Source organism: Theropithecus gelada, chromosome 1 (assembly GCF_003255815.1).
Source record: "Theropithecus gelada isolate Dixy chromosome 1, Tgel_1.0, whole genome shotgun sequence".
Lineage (NCBI taxonomy): Eukaryota > Metazoa > Chordata > Mammalia > Primates > Cercopithecidae > Theropithecus > Theropithecus gelada.
In genome coordinates this window covers 20907531-20933229 of record NC_037668.1, presented here as the reverse complement: position 1 = coordinate 20933229, position 25699 = coordinate 20907531, and the positions used below count along the sequence as shown (strand labels likewise).

The window sequence follows — 25699 nt, the reverse complement described above, 5'->3', positions numbered from 1 at the left end:
CTCAAAAAAAAAAAAAAAAAAAAAAATACAAAAAACTAGCCGGGCGAGATGGCGGGCACCTGTAGTCCCAGCTACTCGGGAGGCTGGGGCAGGAGAATGGCGTGAACCCGGGAGGCGGAGCTTGCAGTGAGCTGAGATCTGGCCACTGCACTCCAGCCTGGGCGGCAGAGCGAGACTCCGTCTCAAAAAAAAAAAAAAAAAGAAGTTGAAGGTTATTATCAGGTCACTGCACTCCACCCTGGACCACAGAGTGAGACCCTTTCTTAAAAAAAATAAAAAAGTAGTATGACATTGCTAGCACCCAGTAAGAACCCGTTGGACTTCTTTCTCATTACTGTCCTTACCAGGAGTAACAAGTTTTTTGACTTTTAATATCATAATAAATTTTTCCTCTTTGTGGTCTTTATATAAATGAAGTCAGAGTATGTACTTTGTTTTTCTGGGTCTATTAATTCAGTGTTGTTCGTGAGGCTTTTTGTTTGTTTGTTTGCTTGCTTTTGAGGCATAGTTTCATTCTTGTTGCCCTGGCTGGAGTGCAGTGGCATGATATCAGCTCACAGCAACCTTCCCCTCCCGGGTTCAAGCGATTATCCTGCCTGAGCCTTCCAAGTAGCTGGGATTACAGGCATGTGCTACCATACCCTGCTAACTTCGTATTTTCAGTACAGACGTGGTTTCTCCCTGTTGGTCAGGCTGGTCTCAAAGTCCTGACTTCAGGTGATCTGCCCACATCAGCCTCCCAAAGTGCTGGGATTACAGGCATGAGCCACTGCACCCAGCCAGAGTTTTTTTTTTTTTAACTGCGTGTAATCATAGTTCACATTTTTAAGGATAACTTTTAAAATTGGAAGTGTCATTTTCAGGCATAAATCTGTTTAAAATTAAAACAATATTTGTTTTTAAAAGTAACTATAAAAGTAATGAATGGGAATTGTTTTTTGTTTCATTTTTAATTTTTGTGGATACATAGTGTATTTGTGGGATACATGAGATGTTTTGATATAGGCATGCAGTGCGTAATAATCACATCATAGAGAATGAGGTATTCATCCCCTCAAGCATTTATGCTTTGTGTTGCACATGATCCAGTTATACTCTTTTAGTTATTTTAAAATGTACAATTAAATGATTATTGACTATAGTCACACTGTTGTACTATCAATTATTAGTAGGTCTTATTTATTCATTCTTTCTATTTTTTATTTTTTTAAATTTTCTGTACCCATTAACCTTCCCCACCTCCCTGGGATTCTTTAATATAACGCAAAGAAAGTGTGTGGGGTTTATTTAATTTCTTTTTTTTTTTTTTTTGAGACGGAGTCTTGCTCTGTCGCCCAGGCTGGAGTGCAGTGGCCGGGTCTCCACTCACTGCAAGCTCCGCCTCCCGGGTTTACGCCATTCTCCTGCCTCAGCCTCCTGAGTAGCTGGGACTACAGGTGTCTGCCACCTCGCCCGGCTAGTTTTTTTGTATTTTTTAGTAGAGACGGGGTTTCACCATGTTAGCCAGGATAGTCTCGATCCCATGACCTTGTGATCCGCCCGTCTCAGCCTCCCAAAGTGCTGGGATTACAGGCTTGAGCCACTGTGCCCGGCCTGGTTTATTTAATTTCAAGTTAACACAAGTCTGAGTATATGAGACTATCAAAGCCAGTTTGCCCTTGGGCAAAATTACAAGGTCCAGTCCAAAAGAAGAGATAGTTCCCTTTATTCTGAGTCAGTCAAGTACTGGATGTATTGTGTTCATTTTTAGGTGCCACATGTAAACAGGGGTATTTACAAACTTAAACACTTGCATCAGAAAATGATCAGAAAGAAGTGAAACTTGAGTCAGGAAGTTAAATATTTTGGTTGAGTTCAAATGTCTGACAACCATTGGGAAGAAGAGAAATTAGATTTACTCTGATTTTTAGAAAGTGAGACTTGGACCAGTAAGTGAAAGTTGCAGAAAAATATATTTCACTTTACTCTTAGGAAGAACTTTTTTTTATTCAATAAACACATTTCATTATGGAAAATTTAATACAAAAACATAGTGACTAGTTCAAAGTGAAGATACTAGAGTTATATTCCTGTCACTAGGATCATCTTTTACATTTATAGTCTAATATTTGGAAACAGTCATTTCTGCAGGAGCCCTGGTTCATTTTAATGGGAAACGGTATTTAGAGACCACGGTCTTGAGGTGTTCATGGTTGCCGATGTTTGTAGGCATTTTATTGGATAGAGAGGTAGATAGATTTCATATATTTTTCATTCTATCTTATAGCCTTTTACTTCTTTGATTTTATAGCTGTATGTTTTTTTCTTCCAGCATTTTGGTTCCTAGTGATATTCACATGGTTACTTATTATATGTATGTATCTGTTAGTCATCTATCTATTTAAATTCAAAATTACTATACTCTGTGTATTACCAGTAATATGCTCACTGAGGGCAATTTACCACTTCCTTTTGCTGGGCAAGATGGCTTCTGCCTTTTAGCCCAACTACTCAGAAGGCTGAGGCCAGGGAGGATGGCTTAAGCCCAGAAGTTCACGGCTACAGTGAGCTATGACTGCGCCATTGCACTCCAGCCTGAATGACAGAGCAAGACCCCATCTCTTAAAAAAAAAAAAAAAAAACAACGCAGAGAGAGTGGTAGAGGTTCTTTGGTTTTTGGTTTTGGTGTTTGTTTGTTTGTTTGTTTGTTTTTTGAGACGGAATCTCGCTCTTTTGCCCAGGCTGGAGTGCAGTGGTACTATCTTGGCTCACTGCAACCTCCCCCTCCCAGGTTCAAGTGATTCTCCTGCCTCAGCCTGCTGAGTAGCTGGGACTACAGGCATGAGCCCCTATGCCCAGCTAATTTTTGTATTTTTAGTAGAGACGGGGTTTCACCATGTTAGGCTGCTCTCAAACTCCTGACCTCAGGTGATCCACCTATTTTGGCCTCACAAAGTGCTGGGATTATAGGCATGAGCCACTGCACCTGGCATTTTGTTGTTTTGTTTTTGTTTTTTTTTTGAGACGGAGCTTTGCTTTGTCACCTAGGCTAAAGTGCAATGGCACGATCTTGGCTCACTGCAACTTCCCCTTCCCAGGTTCAACGATTCTCATACCTTAGCCTCCCAAGTAGCTGGGATTACAGGTGCCCGCCACCACATCCAGCTAATATTTGTAGTTTTAGTAAAAATGGGATTTCACCATGTTGGCCAGGCTGGTCTCAAACTCCTGACCTCAGGTGATCTGCCCACCTCAGCCTCCCAAGTGGTGAGACTACAAGTGTGAGCCACTGCACCTGGCTGGGTTTTTTGCTTGTTTGTTTTTTGGGTAATGTTTTGAGATTTTAGGATGTAGATTCTCAATATTGTGTTTTATAGTAATTCAAAATAATTATTTTTCATATACTTATATAACTAATTTTCTATATATTGAATAGATGAATTTTTTGTTTGTTTGTTTTTGAGACAGAGTCTTGCTCTTTCACCCAGGCTGGAGTGCAGTGGCGCAATCTCTGCTCACTGCAACCTCTGCCTCCCAGGTTCAAGCGATTCTCCTGCCTCAGCCTCTCGAGTAGCTAACAGGCACATGCCACCACCCCCGGCTAATTTTTGTATTTTTAGTAGAGGTGGGGTTTCACCATGTTAGCCAGGCTAGTCTTAAACTCCTGACCTCAGGTGATCTGCCCACCTCAGCCTCCCAAAGTGCTGGGATTACGGGCGTGAGCCACCACGCCCGGCCTGTTGTTTTTAATATTTAGAGATTTGGGATGTTCTCCTTTATTATATATAACTTTGTTTCATAACTATGTAAAACACTTCCAAACTAAAAACCATAAAGTTAGATGCATAGAGGTCTAGCTTCTATCCCTGTTTACTTTCCCATAAGTCACTATTTTCGCTAATCTTTGGTTCATTCCATTTTAAAATATAATCAATATGCATATACATATTCTTCATTCCCACTTTCTTATACACAAGGTATATTATATGTATAAGGCATAGCATATTATAACCATTGTTCTCAACCTTGTTTTTTTCCATTTAATAATATATCCTGGAAATCACTCCGTAGCACTGTATTTGATATCTCCTCCTACTCCCCCTACTTTTGTTTTTGTTGACAGTTTCTCAGTATTCCATTGTACAGATGTACCTTAATTTATTCAGCCAGTTTCCTGTAGATAATTGTTTGCATTTTTTAGGGTTTTTAAAATATTAAAATAGTGGTACATTTTGGACCCTTGTGCAGACATTATATTTTTAAGAGTGTATCTTGGATAGACCCTCAAAGTAGGATTTCTGGGTTAAAGGATGTAGTTAAATGCATATGGAATTTTTCTAGTTTATAACTAGATTGTAGCATTTTCCATGCAGTACATTTTCATACATACTTGAATTTGGTTTTATGTTTTCTATGCTGTTTCATTGGTTTGTCTTTTCATTTGTCACTTCTATACTGTTTCAATGATTGGGGCTTTAAAAAATAATATTTGGTATGGTTATTCCCTGGCTTTTCTACATTTTAGGTTTTTCTAGCTATTCTTTCATATCTGTTTTCCCCATTGAACATTATAATCAGTTTTTCTGAATGCCAAAGAAATCTGTTGGTATTTTTATTGGGATTGCATTAATTTATAAATTTGCTTAGGGAAAATTATCTTTATGTCTTCCTATCCACAAACACAGTATAACTTTATATTTATTCAGTTCTTTCATGAGTATTGTATAGTTAGGAAGAACTCTTCAGTGGTTATCCAGAAGTAAAACAGACTATTGTGTGAAGTAGTGAATTTATTTCTAGAGTATATAGTGAGGATTCATGAATTAGACAGTAGTTTACAGTAAATGACTTAAATGTTGCTTCCCACTAAGATTTTATATAAAAACACATTCTGAAGAAAATATGAATGTTTAAATTGTCTTTCCTATTCCACATTAAGAGAGAACTCTACTGCTCACTCAAGACCATAATTGAGAATGAGTTATAAAAGAGTAGAAGTAGGTTAGGGATTGTCTTCTATAGGTTTAGAATCATTTTAAGTCAATGAAGGAGGTAGGCAGTAAACTATTATTTTAGATGAAGACCATGAGATACTGTAGCTAAAAATAATTTTCTTTTCAAAAATGGTACCTTCATATGCTTCATTTATATTTACCCTGTCAAAAGTAAGATGAAAATAGACTATTGATTTGCCATTTTAAAAATGTCAAAAATATCAGGGATATTTCTAAAGACCCACTAATATGTAGTTTTATCGTGTTGAAAGTCAACAAAGATAATATACCATTATAGCCTCTCGTATAGCAGCAGATGAGCTAACATACTGTGCCATTGGTATAATATTAGTTTTTTTTAAAAGCCTCTGTTGCCTATTGTATATCTGATATGTGATCCATTAGTTTGTTGGATTGTTAAGCTAAGCTGAAGTGGTATAAGGTTTACTCCCTCTTTAACTTTTTTCTTGTTCAAATTTTAGGACCCTTCAAAATTGTACAAGAAAGCAGATGATGTTGCAGCCATTGAATGCCAGTCTGAAGAAGTCATCCATCTTCATTCACAGGGAGAAAACAATCCTTTGTCTAAGAAGCTATCTCCAGTACACTCAGAAATGGCAGATTATATTAACGCAACACCATCTACTCTTGTTGGTAGCCGGGATCCTGATTTAAAGGACAGAGCATTACTTAATGGAGGAACTAGTGTAACAGAAAAGTTGGCACAACTGATTGCTACCTGTCCTCCTTCCAAGTCTTCCAAGACAAAACCGAAGAAGTTAGGAACTGGCACTACAGCAGGATTGGTTAGCAAGGATTTGATCAGGAAAGCAGGTGTTGGCTCTGTAGCTGGAATAATACATAAGGACTTAATAAAAAAGCCAACTATCAGCACAGCAGTTGGATTGGTAACTAAAGATCCTGGGAAAAAGCCAGTGTTTAATGCAGCAGTAGGATTGGTCAATAAGGACTCTGTGAAAAAACTGGGAACTGGCACTACAGCGGTATTCATTAATAAAGACTTGGGCAAAAAGCCAGGAACTATCACTACAGTAGGATTGCTAAGCAAAGATTCAGGAAAGAAGCTAGGAATTGGTATTGTTCCAGGTTTAGTGAATAAAGAGTCTGGCAAGAAGTTAGGACTTGGCACTGTGGTTGGACTGGTTAATAAAGATTTGGGAAAGAAATTGGGTTCTACTGTTGGCCTAGTGGCCAAGGACTGTGCAAAGAAGATTGTAGCAAGTTCAGCAATGGGATTGGTTAATAAGGACATTGGAAAGAAACTAGTGAGTTGTCCTTTGGCAGGTCTGATCAGTAAAGATGCCATAAACCTTAAAGCCGAAGCACTGCTCCCCACTCAGGAACCACTTAAGGCTTCTTGTAGTACAAACATCAATAATCAGGACAGTCAGGAACTTTCTGAATCCCTGAAAGACAGTGCCACCAGCAAAACTTTTGAAAAGAATGTTATACGGCAGACTAAAGAAAGCATATTGGAAAAGTTCTCAGTACGAAAAGAAACCATTAATTTGGAGAAAGAAATGTTTAATGAAGGAACATCCATTCAGCAAGACAGTTTCTCATCCAATGAGAGGGGATCTTATGAAACCTCAAAGCATGAAAAGCAGCCTCCTGTATATTGCACTTCTCCGGACTTTCAAATGGGAGGTGCTTCTGATGTATCTACGGCTAAATCCCCTTTCAGTGCAGTAGGAGAAAGCAATCTCCCTTCCCCATCACCTACTGTATCTGTTAATCCTTTAACCAGAAGTCCCCCTGAAACTTCCTCACAGTTGGCTCCTAATCCATTACTGTTAAGTTCTACTACAGAACTAATTGAAGAAATTTCTGAATCTGTTGGAAAGAACCAGTTTACTTCTGAAAGTACCCACTTGAATGTTGGTCATAGGTCAGTGGGTCATAGCATTAGTATTGAATGTAAAGGGATTGATAAAGAGGTAAATGATTCAAAAACTACCCATATAGATATTCCAAGAATCAGCTCTTCCCTTGGAAAAAAGCCAAGTTTGACTTCTGAATCCAGCATTCATACTATTACTCCTTCAGTTGTTAACTTCACTAGTTTATTTAGTAATAAGCCTTTTTTAAAACTGGGTGCAGTATCTGCATCAGACAAACACTGCCAAGTTGCTGAAAGCCTAAGCACTAGTTTGCAGTCCAAACCATTAAAAAAAAGAAAAGGAAGAAAACCTCGGTGGACTAAAGTGGTGGCAAGAAGCACATGCCGGTCTCCAAAAGGGCTAGAATTAGAAAGATCAGAGCTTTTTAAAAATGTTTCGTGTAGCTCACTATCAAATAGTAATTCTGAGCCAGCCAAGTTTATGAAAAACATTGGACCCCCTTCATTTGTAGATCATGACTTCCTTAAACGCCGATTGCCAAAGTTGAGCAAATCCACAGCTCCATCTCTTGCTCTCTTAGCTGATAGTGAAAAACCATCTCATAAGTCTTTTGCTACTCACAAACTATCCTCCAGTATGTGTGTCTCTAGTGACCTTTTGTCTGATATTTATAAGCCCAAAAGAGGAAGGCCTAAATCTAAGGAGATGCCTCAACTGGAAGGGCCACCTAAAAGGACTTTAAAAATCCCTGCTTCTAAAGTTTTTTCTTTACAGTCTAAAGAAGAACAAGAACCCCCAATTTTACAGCCAGAAATTGAAATCCCTTCCTTCAAACAAAGTCTGTCTGTATCTCCTTTTCCAAAAAAGAGAGGCAGGCCTAAGAGGCAAATGAGGTCACCAGTCAAGATGAAGCCACCTGTACTGTCAGTGGCTCCATTTGTTGCCACTGAAAGTCCAAGCAAGCTAGAATCTGAAAGTGACAACCATAGAAGTAGCAGTGATTTCTTTGAGAGCGAGGATCAACTTCAGGATCCAGATGACCTAGATGACAGTCATAGGCCAAGTGTCTGTAGTATGAGTGACCTTGAGATGGAACCAGATAAAAAAATTACCAAGAGAAACAATGGACAGTTAATGAAAACAATTATCCGCAAAATAAATAAAATGAAGACTTTAAAGAGAAAGAAACTGTTGAATCAGATTCTTTCAAGTTCTGTAGAATCAAGTAATAAAGGGAAAGTGCAATCCAAACTCCATAATACGGTATCAAGTCTTGCTGCCACATTTGGCTCTAAATTGGGCCAACAGATAAATGTCAGCAAGAAAGGAACCATTTATATAGGAAAGAGAAGAGGTCGCAAACCAAAAACTGTCTTAAATGGTATTCTTTCTGGTAGTCCTACTAGCCTTGCTGTTCTTGAGCAAACAGCTCAGCAGGCAACTGGGTCAGCATTAGGACAGATTCTTCCCCCATTACTGCCTTCATCTGCTAGTAGTTCTGAGATTCTTCCATCACCTATTTGCTCTCAGTCTTCTGGCACTAGTGGAGGTCAGAGCCCTGTAAGTAGTGATGCAGGTTTTGTTGAACCCAGTTCAGTGCCATATTTACATTTACACTCCAGACAGGGCAGTATGATTCAGACTCTTGCAATGAAGAAGGCCTCAAAGGGGAGGAGGCGGTTATCTCCTCCTACTTTGTTGCCAAATTCTCCTTCGCACTTGAGTGAACTCACATCTCTGAAAGAAGCTACTCCTTCCCCAATTAGTGAGTCTCATAGTGATGAGACCATTCCCAGTGATAGTGGAATTGGAACAGATAATAACAGCACATCAGACAGGGCAGAGAAATTTTGTGGGCAAAAAAAGAGGAGGCATTCTTTTGAGCATGTTTCTCTGATTCCCCCTGAAACCTCTACAGTGCTAAGCAGTCTTAAAGAAAAACATAAACACAAATGTAAGCGCAGAAATCATGATTACCTCAGCTATGACAAGATGAAAAGGCAGAAACGAAAACGGAAAAAGAAATATCCCCAGCTTCGAAATAGACAGGATCCAGACTTTATTGCAGAGCTGGAGGAACTAATAAGTCGCCTAAGTGAAATTCGGATCACCCATCGAAGTCATCATTTTATCCCCCGAGATCTTCTGCCAACTATCTTTCGAATCAACTTTAATAGTTTCTATACACATCCTTCTTTCCCGCTAGACCCTTTGCACTACATTCGAAAACCTGACTTAAAAAAGAAAAGAGGGAGACCCCCTAAGATGAGGGAGGCAATGGCTGAAATGCCTTTTATGCACAGCCTTAGTTTTCCTCTTTCTAGTACTGGATTCTATCCATCTTATGGTATGCCTTATTCTCCTTCACCCCTTACAGCTGCTCCCATAGGACTAGGTTACTATGGAAGGTATCCTCCCACTCTTTATCCACCTCCTCCATCACCTTCTTTCACCACGCCACTTCCACCTCCTTCCTATATGCACGCTGGTCATTTACTTCTCAATCCCGCCAAATACCATAAGAAAAAGCATAAGCTACTTCGACAGGAGGCCTTTCTTACAACCAGCAGGACTCCCCTCCTTTCAATGAGTACCTACCCCAGTGTTCCTCCTGAGATGGCCTATGGTTGGATGGTTGAGCACAAACACAGGCACCGTCACAAACACAGAGAACACCGTTCTTCTGAACAACCCCAGGTTTCTATGGACACTGGCGCTTCCCGATCTGTCCTGGAGTCTTTAAAGCGCTATAGATTTGGAAAGGATACTGTTGGAGAGCGATATAAGCATAAGGAAAAGCACCGTTGTCACATGTCCTGCCCTCATCTCTCTCCTTCAAAAAGCTTAATAAACAGAGAGGAACAGTGGGTCCACCGAGAGCCTTCAGAATCTAGTCCATTGGCTTTGGGATTGCAGACACCTTTACAGATTGACTGTTCAGAAAGTTCTCCAAGTTTATCCCTTGGAGGATTCACTCCCAACTCTGAGCCAGCCAGCAGTGATGAACATACAAACCTTTTCACAAGTGCAATAGGCAGCTGCAGAGTTTCCAACCCTAACTCCAGTGGCCGGAAGAAATTAACTGACAGCCCTGGACTCTTTTCTGCACAGGACACTTCACTAAATCGGTCTCACAGAAAGGAGTCACTGCCTTCTAACGAAAGGGCAGTACAGACTTCGGCAGGTAAGAGGGTTATTTTGTTACCTGTTATTTGTTAGAGAAATAGGTTATTTTCCACAGGTGCCTGATAAATGTAGATGAACTTTTAATATATATGTCTTTTTTTGTTTTTTATAAGTGTATTTTGAAATCTCAGTACTCATTTTCCTTAGATTTGAGAAGATAAGGAATATCTAAATTATTTTTTTGTTTTAGGAAGAGGTATTATTGTCAAAAAGGAAAAAAAGAAAAATATAACTTTTGGAAACCAGGAAAAATGATTCATCTTTTTTATGTAGACAGGCTATTACACAAGTTTTATACAGACAAATGGCTCATAGATCTGTTAGTAGTATGCAGGATTTTCCACCACCCCTGCCCTCCCCCCATCCCAAGAGATAAAAGGTAATGCTGGAAGGATTTTTAATGTGTATTAATCCAGTAGTTATAAATGCATCTTTGTTACCGGAAGAATATATTGTTAGTACTGTGTGTCTCATAATAAAAATTCAAACATTGGACATTTTCAGCATTGTAAAATTTAACTGAATATTCAGACACACTTCATTTTGCAGATACCTTTTGATGTCTTCATAAAAGCTGCTTCAATTAGAAAAAAGAAAAATCTAGATAATGCATTTGTACATCTAGAAAGAATTGTACATCTTTTTCTGTCTTAATTATACACCTTTAAAGAATCGAGAAGATAGAAAACAAAGAGTAAACATTTGCCATTTGAATAAAAGATTAGAAGTTCTTTGTGAGAGATCTTAAGCCTAAGAGTTTGTAAAATTACTCTAGGAAGTCCATAAACCTTCTGATGTTGTAAGTAAAATTATGGGTATATATGTTTGTGTATCTTTTTTAGTGGTAATCTAGAAAAATAACCGATTTTCCAAATTCTCTAAATCTCAGTATATTCTCTAAACCTCCTATATAATGGGATTTGTAGGGGTATTATGAAAAGTAATCACATAGTAAGCATGCGAATGTTAGTTACTATTATTATTTCCCTAAAAGATTTAAAACTTGTACATTAGGCTGGGTGCGGTGGCTCACACCTATAATCCCAGTGCTTTGGGAGGCCAAGGCAGGTGGATCATGAGGTCAGGAGATCAAGACCATCCTGGTTAACATGATGAAACCCATCCCTACTTAAAGTACAAAAAAAATTAGCCAAGAGTGGTGGCGGGTGCCTGTAGTCCCAGCTACTCGAGAGGCTGAGGCAGGAGAATGGCGTGAACCCGGGAGGTGGAGCTTGGAGTGAGCCGAGATAGCACCACTGCACTTCAGCCTGGGTGACAGAGCGAGACTCCGTCTTAAAAAAATAAAAAATAAAAAAACTTGTGCGTTAGGGAAAAGATAAACCCCTCAAATACAAAGATTTTTTGTGCCTGATTTTCATTATTCATGAACTTTTAAAAAATTAAAAGTGGAGAATCTGAGTGTTCCTTAGCTTTTAACAATGTTTATTTATTTTTTTTATTTATTTTGAGACAGAGTCTCGCTCTGTTGCCCAGGCCTAAGTGCAATGGTACAACCTTGGCTCACTGCAACCTCCGCCTTCCGGGTTCAAGAGATTCTCCTGCCTCAGCCTCCCGAGTAGCTGGAACTACAAGTGCATGCCACCACACCCACCTAATTTTTTGTATTTCTAGTAGAGACAGGATTTCACCATGTTAGCTAGGATGGTCTTGAACTCCTGACCTCATGATCCACCCATCTCAGCCTCCCAAAGTGTTGGAATTACAGGCCACACCTGGCCAGCTTTTAACAATGTAAAGAGAGAAAAAGTCTTATGCTTAGGTCCATTCAACAGATAGTTTATTTAATCAGTAATAGTTATTAAATATCAGGTATTTACCAGGCATTCTACTTTGTGGGCCTGTTATATAATAGAGAATGAGGCACACAGGTTCATTGAGTCATGGAGATTATAGTAGAGGAGGTAGATAATAAACAAAAAGTCACGTTACATGTTGTTAAAATTGTGGTAAGGACTGTAAAAGGGAGAGAGTACAGCATAAAATGGGGAACCTAACCCAGAGAAGTCTTTCCTGAGAAAGTGATCCTAAACTGAGACCTGGCAGATGTGCAGCATTTAACTGGGTAAACAGACTCACTCGTTCATTATTCATTCATTTACTTATTCATTTATTGAATTCCTAAAACATACAGGGCTATTCTAGTCACTGGCATATAAAATAGTAAACGCCTGATATCTGACCTCATAAATTTCAGCTTAGTGAAGGAAGACAAACTGTAGAGTGATAAGCAAATAAATAATGGCATATTTGAGAAAAATGCTATAAAGTTAATACCATAGAGTGTTATGATACAGATTAAAGGGCTGGCAAAGGGGGGTCTAATTAGATAGTTACTAGTTACGACTGAGGATAAAAAGTTGAGACTTAAAGGATGAGAAGCTGCAGCGAAGTCTAGGTGCACTGGCTCACACCTGTAATCTCAGAACTTTGGGAGGCTGAGGTGGCCAGATCACTTGAGGTCAGGAGTTTGAGGCCAGCTGGCCAACTGGTGAAACCCCATCTTTACTAAAAATACAAAAATCAGCCGGGCGTGGTGGCATGTGCCTATAGTCCCAGCTATTTGGGAGGCTGAGGCAGGAGAATTGCTTGAACCCGGGAGGCGGAGGTTGCAGTGAGCCCAGATCATGCCACTGCAACAGAGTGAGACTCTGTCTCAAAAAAAAAAAAAAAAGCCACAGTGAAGAACACATTTTAAGATTCTCATTTGGGAAGGAGTTTCAATATTGGATAAACTGAACAAAGCTTCATCGTGGTGAGAGAGGAAATACAGAGAGTAGTGAGAAATGTGGCAAAAGAAGAGGCCAAACAATTTGTTAAGAATTTTGGATTTTATATTAAGAGCAAAAGATGAAATCGCGCCACTGCACTCCAGCCTGGGCGACTGAGCGAGACTCCGTCTCAAAAAAAAAAAAGACGAAGGAGTATTGATTTTAGGTTTGCATTTTTAAATGATCATTTTGCCTCCTGCATGAACTCTGGATGGAAAGGATAAAAGTAATTTGAAGGAAACTGGTTAATAGGCAATTGCAGTAGTCTAGATAACATGATGGTGCTTAGATTAGGTTAGTAGCAGGCTTATGTCTGAACATATGGGAGACTGGAGGTAACATACACTAAGAGAGAGAAAACTATAGGAGGAGCAGATTTAGAGGAGAAAACAAGTTTTTTTTTTTCTTTTCATTTCTTTTTGAGACAGGCTGTCACTGTCACCCAGCATGATCTCAGCTTACTGCAACCTCTGCTTCCTGGGCCCAAGCCATTTTCCAGCCTCAGCCTCCTGAGTAGCTGGGACTACAGGTGCAAGCCACCAATGCCAGGCTAATTTCTTTGTATTTTTTGTAGAGATGGGGTTTCGCCATGTCGCCCAGGCTGATCTGGAACTCCTGGGCTCAAAGGGACCCTCCTATCTTGGCCTCCCAAAGTGCTGGGATTATAGGCCTGAGCCACCACTCTCAGCCCCTTTTTAATACATGTAGTTTGAGGTGTCTGAACATTGAAGTGGAGAATTTGAGAAGGTCATTGGATATCTAGTTCTCTGGCTTAGTAGAGAAACTTGGCCTGGAGATAAGAGCATTTCCTGTGAGTATTTGAAAAATTGTGTTTGGCAACCAGGTGCAGTGGCTCACACCTGTAATCCCAACACTTTGGGAGACCGAGGCAGGTGGATCACAAGGTCAGGAGATCGAGACCATCCTGGCAAACATGGCGAAACCCCGTCTCTACTAAAGATACAAAAAAGTTAGCTGGTTGTGGTGGTGGGCACCTGTAGTCCCAGCTACTCAGGAGGCTGAGGCAGGAGAATGGCGTGAACCTGGGAGGTGGAGGTTGCAGTGAGCCGAGATGGCGCCACTGTACTGCAGCCTGGGCAACAGAGCGAGACTCCAACTCAAAAAGAAAAAGAAAAAAGAAAAATTGTGTTTGGCAATATCATTCACTAAAAACGGCTTCTGGATGAAATAAAAGTTAGGAACAGACTCTCAAAAACCTTCGCAACTTTATAACCAGAGCACCAAGAAAAATAATAATTTTCTAAAAGAGCAGCTAAAAAGACATACTAAAGCAGGCACGGTGGCTCATGCCTGTAATCGCAGCCCTTTGGGAGACTGAGGCAGGCAGATCACTTGAGGTCAGGAGTTCAAGACCAGCCTGGCCAACATGGTGAAACCTATCTCTACTAAAATTAAAAAATTAGCCAGCAGTGCTGGTATGCGCCTGTAGTCTCAGCTACTCGGGAAGCTGAAGCAGGAGAATCACTTGAACCTGGAAGGTAGAGGTTGCAATGAGCCAAAATTATGCCATTGCACTCCAGCCTGGATGACAGTGTGAGACTCCATCTCAAAAAATATATATATATATCTATGTATGTGTGTGTGTGTGTGTGTGTGTGTATATAGTTAAGACTAAATGTCTTTAAATAAATAAAGAGGCTGGGAATGGTGGCTAATGCCTGTAATCTCAACACTTTGAGAGGCTGAGGTTGAAGTATCACTTGAGCCCAGGAGTTCAAGACCAGCCTGGGCAACATAGGGAGCCTCCCATCTCTACAGAAATTTTTTTTTTTTAAATTAGCTGGGCATGATGGCATGCACCTGTAGTCCTAGCTACTCAGGAGGCTGTGGCAAGATGATCGCTTGAGCCCGGGAGTTCAAGGCTACAGTAAGCTGTGATGGAGTGAAGTGGCACCACTTCACTCCAGCCTGGGCTGGCAGAGTGATACTCTGTCTCAAAAAAAAAAAAAAAAAGAAATACTACAATAGATATAGGCATTAATGTTCCAGGAAAAGATGAAGGTAGCTTGACAGAAGGGGATATAAAGAAGGGTTGAAGCTGCTGAACTGTAGGCACAGAAGGATGTCATTGGTAAATAAATGTAGCAATGCCAGAGATAGCTGGTTCTAGTGTATTGCACCTGTTTGTTTCTTTTGTACAAACATTGAGAGAAGCCACACAATAAAAACACTTGCAGAAAAGTCTGTTGCCAGTAGGAACCAAGAGGAAGAATGTGGATGAATATACATTTTGAACAGAACTACATTGCTTTTGGCTTTCTTCATTTAGTTTGTGTTAGTGTACTCTTCATTCAGCTGCTAGTTTTGTCCTGCAATATATTTATGTGCTTTAAAAGTGATGTAGTAACCAATTCAACTTCCATATTGTGGTATCATTCTTGTATTTATCAATGATACAAGAGCTATTTAACTATGCAGAAACACATACAATAACAAAACATACTGTATACCTTTATGAATTTTTATATGTATAATCATGAGAGTAATGATATTTTCCTTGGGAGAGAATAGGGAGTGAAAAACACAGCCTTGAATAGCTCCGAGGAACTGCAGTATTTAAGGTAGTGATTAAAAAACTGTCAGCTTTTGGCCCACATGTGATTCTTTGTGATGATCTCTACACTTTTTAAAAAATTGCTCATATTAAAACATCGAGAAATTTTACATAAAAATGTGGAATTCTGCTTCTCAGAAAAATCAGAACATCTGGCAACAATTAGTCTACATTTTCTGGATAATAGTGATGGCTGGGGGCTCAGTATTGGCAGGCCCCTTTTCATTGCTGCTTGTGTTCTTTTGTTCACCACAGTCCTCACTGTTTTCTGTTGTGTGTTGTATCTGGCCCTCTTCAGCTATTTAAAGAAGGAACATTTGGATTTGAGATCCCTAATTTCAGAGTCATGAGAAGGAGATTATAAAGGATAAGTAAATTGAGGTGAAGGTGGTATGAGATGACAGGTTAGGATGTTGAATGTATCATCTACATGAACATTGAAATTACCCAAGAGGACAGTTACAGGAGTTGGGGTGAAAATGATGGATGTGAACCTGGTTTAAAGGTTCTTGGGGAATGAGAAAGATAGCAGGGAAGTCTAATATATGCAAAAGTATCTGTGTTAAGTAAGAACTTGTCTTTTTAAAAATTTCCTTCTTTATTTAATTATTTATTTTGAGATGGAGTCTCTCTCTGTTCAGTGGCGTAATCTAGGCTCACTGCAAAACCCGCCTTCTGGGTTCAAGCTGTTCTGGCCTAAGCCTCCAAGTAGCTGGGATTGCGGAAGTGCACCACCACACTTGGCTAGTTTTTGAATTTTTTTGTAGACTTGGGGTTTCACTATATTGGCCAGGCTAGTCTCAAACTCCTGACCTCAAGAGAACCACCTGTCTCAGTCTCCCAAAGTACTGGGATTACAGGCATGAGCCACTACACCTGGCTTTTCTTCTTGTTTATAAAATAACATGCAGAAACCACTAAGAACTCTCTGAAGTCACTGCTCTGACACTAGTTCTCTATCACCAGTTGGATGTTGTACAATTTAGTTCCATTCTGAATACAAATTACCTGAAGCTAGTGAAGACCTCAAGTTAAGAGCAAAGTTCATCATGAGACTGCAGATGCCAGTCACAAATTGTGGCGTTCCCAAAATATCCATACTTCTGCCTGGCCTGCTGAAAACTTGCAACTTCCTGCAACCCCCTCAATTTTGGTAACTTGTTAAAAGGACTCACAGAACTTGTGAAAGCACTATAATGTGATTACAGTTTTGTTACAAAGGATACAGATCAAGAACAACTAGTTGAAGAGATACATAGAGCAGTGTTTGGTACAAGAAGGGTCTACAGACCTCCATGCCCTTCCGCTTGTGGAATCTGGGCACATTACCCTCCCAGCACATCACTGCGCTCACCAACCTGGGAGCTCCACTGAACCCCAGTGTCCAGAGTTTTTATTGGGGCTCCGTTAGGTAGGCCTGATTGGTTAGATCATTGGCCATGTTTTTTAACTCAGTCTTCGGTTCTCCACTCCCTTGAGGTTGGGGTGACCCAAAGTTTCAGATCTTTAATTATGTGGTTTGGTCTTTTGGTCACCAGCCCCCGTTTTGAAGTTACCTCAGGCTTCACAGTAAGTCATCTCACTGGCATAACAAAGACATTCCTATCACTTGGATAATTACAAGGGTTTTTGAAGCTCTGTGCCAGGAACCAGGGACAAAGATCAGCTATGTTCTTTATTTTATCATAAGTCTAAATTCTTTTGTTAATTGCTCTCTGTCTTGGAATCTCTCCATTTTCTTTGCAATTACTCTTGATAAGTACATGGAGATGTGACTTGATTTTCTCATAGAAACTTAATATACTTTTTCAGGTAGATGTGAAAATAGGTTTAGCTGTCTTAACAAAAACCAGTTGAGGAAAAATTTTTAGTTAGGCAAAATACTAAATAAAAATATTGGCCGGGCATGGTGGCTCACGCCTGTAATCCTAGCACTTTGGGAGGCCGAGGCGGGCGGATCATGGGGTCAGGAGATCGAGGCCATCCTGGCTAACACGGTGAAACCCCGTCTCTACTAAAAATACAAAAAATTAGCCGGGCATGGTGGTGGGCACCTGTAGTCCCAGCTACTCGGGAGGCTGAGGCAGGAGAATGGCGTGAACCCGGGAGGCAGAGCTTGCAGTGAGCCGAGATCGCACCACTGCACTCCAGCCTGGGCGACAGAGCAGGACTCCATCTCAAAAAAAAAAAAAATTAATTCAGGCTCAGATATCTTTTGTTTTGATCCCTTTGGAAGTCAGAACTGGTTTTGTTTAGGAGCATTTTATGTATTTGATTTTTGTTCTTAACTATTCCCTTATGAGGGTAGCTGTTCTTTTAGCAAACAGTTATTGTGTGCCCGGAGAAGGAACATGCTGTAATTCTAGCACTTTGGGAGGCTGAGGTGGGTGGGCCCCTTGAGGTCAGGAGTTCGAGATCAGCCTGGCCAACATGGTGAAACCCTGCCTCTACTAAAAATACAAAAATTAGCCAGGCATGGTGGCACATGCCTGTAGTCCCAGCTACTCGGGAGACTGAGGCACAAGAATCACTTGAACCTGGGAGGTGGAGGTTTTAATGAGCCGAGATCATACCATTGCGCTCCGGCCAGCCTGGGCAACAGAGTGAGTCTCTGTCTCAAAAAAATAATAATAATAAAAATAAAATAAAGATAATTTCTGCCTTAAAGTCAATTTATAGTTTATACATGTATATAAATAGTTATTGACAGTTTTTTTGTTTTTGTTTTTGTTTGTTTTTTAAGACAGTCTCACTCTGTCGGCCAGGCTGGAGTGCAGTGGCACAATCTCGGCTCACTGCAACCTCCGCCTCCCAGGCTCAAGCAATTCTCCTGCCTCGGCCTCCTGAGTAGCTGGGATTACAGGCGTGTGCCACCACGCCCGGCTAATTTTTGTGTTTTTAGTAGAGACAGGGTTTCACCATGTTGGCCAGGCTGATCTCGAACTCCTGACCTAAGGTGATCCACCCGCCTCGGCTTCCCAAAGTGCTGGAATTACAGGTGTGAGCCGTTGCGCACAGCCTGACCATTCTTAATATTGAAATATTTACAAGGCATTTTGGGGAGCAGAGAAGTGAGGGACTCAAAAGGGCTTGGGAAGGAGGAAGGAGTTTTGAATTTAGCAGCGAAGAATAAGGTGTGACAGCTGTTTTCCTACAATAGATAACAGCTTTTCAAGGGCATGGGGATGTATTACTGTGCTTAGTTAAGTATTAATGGTTTGATATGGTACCCAAGAGGTGGGACTGGAAAGATAGGCAGATCATAAAGCCCTTGTTTATATGAGACTCCCAAGAGTGTAATTCATAAGGTATGAGAAGTTAAGGGTTTTAACATGGGGAATAATTTGTTGAGATTACATTGACAGCAATGTGATAGATGGATTAGTGAAAGGAGATCAGGTAGATCAGTTTAGAAACAGCTCCCACAAAATATTGTGAGGCTCTTATTATGAGGCTCTGAGCCAAGGTAGAGATGATATGATTAAGTGAAATGAGGTATGCAAAAGGATAAGGTTGGAAATAGGTAATACATTTGAGTTGCAAGCCTGTTTTGTAGGACAGATGGATTTGTAGCTCAAAGGAGAGGTCAAACCTGAAGATAATTATAGATACGTGATTATTAAGGCTATAAGAAGGAATGACAATATTTATTTATGGTGAATCCAGTGTATTTCTCAAAAGAGAGGTCAAACCTGAAGATAATTTTAGATATGTGATTATTAAGGCTATGAGAAGGAATAACAATATTTATGGTGAATTCAGTGGGTTTCTTAAGTGAGTTTATAGTCAAGAGTGTCAAGTGTCTGGGCGTGGTGGCTCACGCCTGTAATCCCAGAACTTTGGGAGGCTGAGGCAAACAGATCACCTGAGGTTGAGAGTTCAAGGCCAGCCTTACCAACTTGAAGAAACTCAATCTCTACTAAAAATACAAATATTAGCCGGGTGTGGTGGCGCGCGCCTATAATCCCAGCTATTCAGGAGACTGAGGCAGGAGAATTGCTTGAACCTGGGAGGTGGAGGTTGCGGTGAGCCGAGATCACACCATTGCACTCCAGCCTGGGCAACAAGAGCGAAACTCTGTTTCAAAAAAACAAAATAATAATAATTTTTAAAAAGAGTATCAAGTGTTATGGGAGACTGGTTAGGTAAGTACTGAAAGTAGATGATTGGCTTTGGCAGTTAGTCTGTCTTGTGTCTGAGAGCCATTTGTATAGTGGCAAATGTTAGATTTCTGGAGGCTGAGGAATGGAAGTTAGGAAATACAGACAATTAAAATTCTTACACTTTTACATTTTGCTGTTTTTTTCCTCAATGTTTTCTTGTGTAGCACTTCTAACTGGTTTATTATTTGCTTTTTCCTTACAATGACATTCTGTCATTCTGTAGCATTCCATTGAAGATGTAATTACATTCTCTCAATCTGTGATGTCAGGTTGCTTTTTGAAGTATAAAGGTTTAAGAAATGCATAACTACGTATGATTTTTAATTGATCTTCTCAGTCTTCAGTTGATTTTTTTCATATATAAATTGAAGATAGATTCATTTTACATTTGGTATCATGTTAAAATGCTCCAAAAACTACCTACTGTATAATAGGTATTACAATATTGTTGATCACCTTCAGGAAATTATTATCCTGAAATGTCTCCCAGTGGTCCGAGCTGGGACAGTTTGAGCAACAAAATAAATATGAGAGTATTGGATTATAACCTAAAAAATAAAGTCAATATCTGTGAATCCATGTTGATATAAATAAATGATTGACTAAATAAATACTTGGCAGTAAAGAAGCAAATCTTCCTTACAGAAAAATTCCAAACAATAAATGTAGATCGCCACTTTCAGGAGGTAGAACTTAATTTCCCTCTTCTTGAATGTGTGCTGGACTGCTGACTTTTAAAGAACACCAAAGTATGAAGAGGGAAAAGCAGTAACTTTACAGTGAAGAGGCATGGCAGACAGCACCTTAACCAAGTTCAAGGTTAACTTCACCAATGATAAGGCATGGTGATATCATGTACTCGCTGATAGAATATGTTAAGTCTAACCAGAAAAAAATAATAATAATAATAAAGGGCATTCTACAAATACCTGACCAGTACAAAAAAGTATCAAGGACCTGAAAAAACAAGGAAAGTCTCAGAAGCTTTTACAGAGAGAAGAGAAGACTAAGGAGACATGACAACTAAATACAATGTGATATCCCAGATTGACAGTGAAAAAAGGACAAGAGTGGAAAAAAATTGGCGAAATCTAAACAAAGTCTGGAATTTTGTTAATAGTATTATTCCAATGTTAATTTCTTGGTTGTGACAAATGTACTATAGTTATGTAAGATGTTAACATTGGGGGATGTTGGGTAAAGGACATGTGAGTATTCTCTGTACTATCTTTGTAACTTTTGTAAATCTAAATTTATTCCAGAATGATGAGGTTTTTTAATAAAGCAGAATACAAACTGTTAAGTAAAACATATCTCAAACTGATAATTGATGAAATAAGAAATAAAGGTTATTTACTATTTGTATTGAGTGGATTCATCATAAGTGTTGATTGGGGGTAAAACAGGCATATTTGATAAATCATGTTGATATAAATTTCAAGAAAAATAAATGAAACCGAATTAGGGACACTGGCATGTGTAGCTTGGACCAAGGCATTTAACCTTTCTCTCTTTGTTTCAAAAATGGGGAATCAAACTGACTTATCACTTTGAGCATTCTTAAAGTAAACAAGTATATTCACTGTAAAATTAAATCTTATGAAGCCTTAAGATGAATAACAGTTCTAATCACTTTTATAAATTATGTGCCTGTGGTAGTTAGCTTATTTTTCTAACTTATATACTATTCTGTACTGTACAGACTAACAGCTATAAAATCAGCTTGATGCAAGTGAAATTACAGTAAAATTATACACTTAAGTAAGGCCAGGTTTCCTGGTTTCTCCCAATCCTAATAGTGATTCTATTTAATTTATGTATCAATGTTAGGTAGACATGAAATAGGTCTCATGAGCAAGAGTTTCTGACCTGGAATGTCAGTTATTTCATCCCTGTTTTTCAGCATATGTGACTCATGGCTGGCTACACATGATAGAACTTACAAACCTGGATTCTGAAATTGGCAGAGCAGTAGAATGGAGTATTTTCATTTAGGATTTATAGCTTAGAAGTCATAGCATAAGCAGACAATGGGACGTTATTGTAAATGATTTACTACATATAAATTACATACATTCTTTGGTGCGTTCAGTGATGAATATTTTGTCCTCCAAGAATAAGGATTAAACCCTTTTTTTTTTTTGGAAAATCTATATTCACTGTACAAGCATAGAGATTGAAGCAAAGAATACTTAGTTTTGTTCTCTTTAACTGAAGGGTATAGGCTTTGATGAGAATATACTGACTTCAAACAATTTCTCTAGTGCTGTTGATAAGACACACATATGCAGCAGTTAGAAGGAATGAGTTCAAATGTTCAGTAGCAGGGTGGGGTGACTATAAGTGACAGCACTATATTGTGTATTTCAAAAATAGCTAGAAGAGAGGACTTGAAATGTTCCTGACACATAGAAATCATAGTTACGCAGGGTGATGGATACCCAAAATACTCTTGACTTGATTCTTACACATTCTATGCGTGTAACAAAGTGTCACATGTATCCCATAAATATGTACAACTATTATGTATCAATTTTAAAAAGATTTAAAACACGATAGAAAATAAGATGCCTATAAATGGAGTATGAACATATAGAGATGAAAGCAGAAAATTGATTGTGGTGTGGTTAGTGCAGTTATGGGAATTTCCAGAGTAATTCCATTTCAGTGAATGATGTCATTTGGGCATTATGAAAAATAGCCTAGAGAAAAACACAGATTTTTTTTTTTTTTTTTGAGACAGAGTCTCATGCTGTCGCCCAGGCTGGAGTGCGGTGGTGCTATCTTGGCTCACTGCAAGCTCCGCCTCCCAGGTTAATGCCATTCTGCCTCAACTTCCCAAGTAGCTGGGACTACAGGTGCCCGCCACCATGCCCGGCTAATTTTTTGTATTTTTAGTAGAGACAGGGTTTCACCATGTTAGCCAGGATGATCTCAATCTCCTGACCATGTGATCCTCCTGCCTCGGTCTCCCAAAGTGCTGGGATTACAGGCATGAACCACAACACCTGGCCAAAACACAAGACTTTTTAGCTTAAAAATGGCCAGAACAGGCTCTGAGTCGTACTCTCTTGTAGTGCATTTAGTTGGTGCATCAGATAAAATGTATTGCTTTCTGTATTTCCCACAATTGAAAACAGCTGTTTTTATTGTGGACCCAGCTTTTACCTTAGCATTCAGCTCGTTCACGAGAAGGTTCCAAGGGCGGCTATCAACTGTGAACCATACCAAAGGATTCAGAACTTGAATCTGGGAACAAAAAAACTTGATCAGAAGTTTTCAAATAGTTTGGTGTTTTATGTTCATATTCCTTTCTATGATAGCCATTTTTATTACAACCAATTTTGGTTCAGTCATTATTTAACACACATTCCCAAGTAGCTTTGACTTACAAATAATGAAAGAGGAGGAATCTTTTTTAAAACTAAACTTTTATAACGTTTTAATTTTGGTGGGAAGGAACAATTTCAATGTTAGAAACTTTTAAAATTATTTTTAAATTGATAATATCTTAGAACTGACTACTGCGTAGCATTCTTCCAAACTAGCATACTTAATCTATTTTTCCATAATTCACCCAAAGATACTTCTAACATTGCAAACATCAAACATTCCACTCATACAAATGATTTCTTAGTTACTTGTGTCTTTAGTATTGGTCTCCAAACAGAGTGACTAAAATTCATACTATATTAAGTTATAAAAGCTTTAATAGTGAACTTAGGCTAAAGAAACATATGTTTTGTCCAACCAACTATTGATTTAATTCACTGTATTTTTTTTGCTAATTTGTGTTTGACACCAGGGAAATTCCTTGTTTTTCTAGGCTAGGATGTTCAGGGCTTCAGTGAGTAGTTAGTTGAATCTTTATTCTCATGATTTCTTTGGGATGCTTCCACCACTGCAGACACTATTAATCAGTGAGAATTTTATATATTCTGCTATCTTTGCCTGTTTTACTCTGTCTTCACACTCAGGCATCTGTAAAAGTAGCATTTTTTATATATCTTTGATTTGTTTTAGTTCCTCCACTGGAAATGTCAATCAAGGTTTTTTGTGGCAAATCAATTTGAAAACAGATTCTTGGTTTCTGCTCATTTTGTGTTTATTATAAAGATTTTCATAATCTTATTTCTTTATGATACAGTTACGTTTTTTTTTTTCCCTTTTTCAACTTTCAAGTTTGTATCCCTGATTTCATCTTACGGTTTTGCTATAAAAGTACTACCTTTCCCCTGTTGTTTAAATTGACAAAAATGTTTCTGTAAATCCTGTCTTTATCTTCAAAAGTTCATCAAATACTGGCCAAATAAAATCCAGAGAGTCTGTAATTAAAACCACTTCCAATGTTCCTTCACATTTGCAAGTTTGGTTTTAATTCTTAATTTTCTCTGTATTATTCCGATGTATGGTATTCTCTTTTTCTGTCTTCCTCCTTAGTAGTAGTCTGCCTTGTTTACATGAGGGCCTTTATTTCCAGCTGAAGAAAAAGTATTTCCCTTAATAATCTACTTATATTTATTCTGAAATCCAATTTTATTTAGGTCCTTGTTTTTGTTTTTGTTTTGCAGCTTACCTGTAATTTCTACTTCCTGCATTTATGTGTGTATAATTCCTAAACATATTTCTGAAGTTGTCATCATCTGCATGATGAGACACACAGTGGTGGTCTACCCAGTAATATTGTGAACTGAGGAATTCCTATTTGTAGTCTTTATTCACTTCTGAAGTACTTATTCTGCTTTATAGTATTTTGAAATGAAAAATGATGAGAACTCTTTGATATCTACAATTGTGTTCTCTATGTGTATGCTTTGAGGAAGTGTCAGATTTTCTTGAATTAGAATTCATATAAACCTTGTCCTTTGTGGAATGGGGAGCCTCCACACATCCTTCCAGGCAGATCTAAAATGGCCACTCTTGAGACATGAGCAAACATTTGTCACATGATGGAGACAGCAAGGGAAAGAGCTAAGTAGGGGAAGCAGAAAACTACTTTCTCCCTTGGGAAAGAACTGAGCAGAAAGCCAGACATTTTCTGGTTCTGACTCATCTCTTGGGCATACTCTGCAAAAGTTATGGCGAAGAGTCAGTGAATTAGAAGATTTACTCAGAGTAACTTTTTTCTACCCTGCAAGTACCTACCAGCCCTGGAGGTACCTATATGAGTAGTACTTCTTAATTGGATTCACTCTATGTTTAAGGTAAATGCTTGATGTTATAGGTTAGTTCTAGCTCCCTCCTGGATATAACTCAGTGCTCTTCTTTCTATTATTATTATTATTATTGAGGCAAGGGTCTCACTGTCGCCCAGGATGGAGTACAGTGGTGCGATCACAGCTCGCTGAAGCCTCTACCTCCTGGGCTCAAGCAATCTTCCCACCTCAGCCTCTCAAGTAACTGGGACTACAGGTATGCGCCACCATGCCCAGCTAATTTTTGTGTTTTTTTGTAGAGACTAGTTTCGCCATATTGCCCAGGCTAGTCTTGAACTCCTGAACTCAAGCAACCTGGCTACCTCGGCCTAGCAGTGTGCTGGGATTACAGGCATGAGCTCCTGCACCTGCCTGTCTAAAAATTCCATGATAAACCTAGGAGTCAATTAATAGGTAATAGTCACTAATATTTATAAAACATTTTGAATTTTATAAAATTATTTTTTGATTACATTGTCTCATTTTGGGACTGACAGCAATGCTGTAACTTAGCTTTATTAAACCAAAGTCCAGGCACATTTACTTTTGTAGATTCTCTTTGGTTAATTTGTAGCAGAGCCAGGAATCAAATCCAGGATGCTTTACTCCATAGTCCATGTACTGAACACCATATCACACTCAACTCTGCTCTGCATTATATTTTAGGTTTGGACACATAAATGTATATTGGTCTCTGTTGAAGTGGACATAGTAGTTCTCTGGGCATTATCTGGTTCTTCCTGGAAGCCCAACTGCAAATTGGCATTTATAAAACAGTATATTCTTGGCAGCGTTACAGATAATGTTTGCAGATTTCATATGATTCCTACCGTTAGGCCAATTTTACCATACTTTGAACATCTTTAACTGGTTGCTATTTCTTGTACATAAGTGATAGCATCACTTTCCAGTCTTAAACTTGGTTGCTTTATATCATCAAGTAATGTTTTTTTCAG

The 25699-nt window shown here is 39.0% G+C and overlaps 1 protein-coding gene across 2 annotated transcripts in view; it reads left to right on the top strand.

Annotated features, from left to right (window-relative positions):
• The window catches only part of ASH1L (ASH1 like histone lysine methyltransferase), a 235321-nt gene that overhangs the window by 82469 nt on the left and 127153 nt on the right, over positions 1–25699 (top strand). For both annotated transcript variants that reach the window (XM_025381044.1, XM_025381043.1), the window contains exon 3: positions 5456–10019. In XM_025381044.1, the coding sequence (XP_025236829.1) occupies positions 5456–10019 (4564 nt within the window). The remainder of the gene's footprint in view (positions 1–5455; positions 10020–25699) is intronic.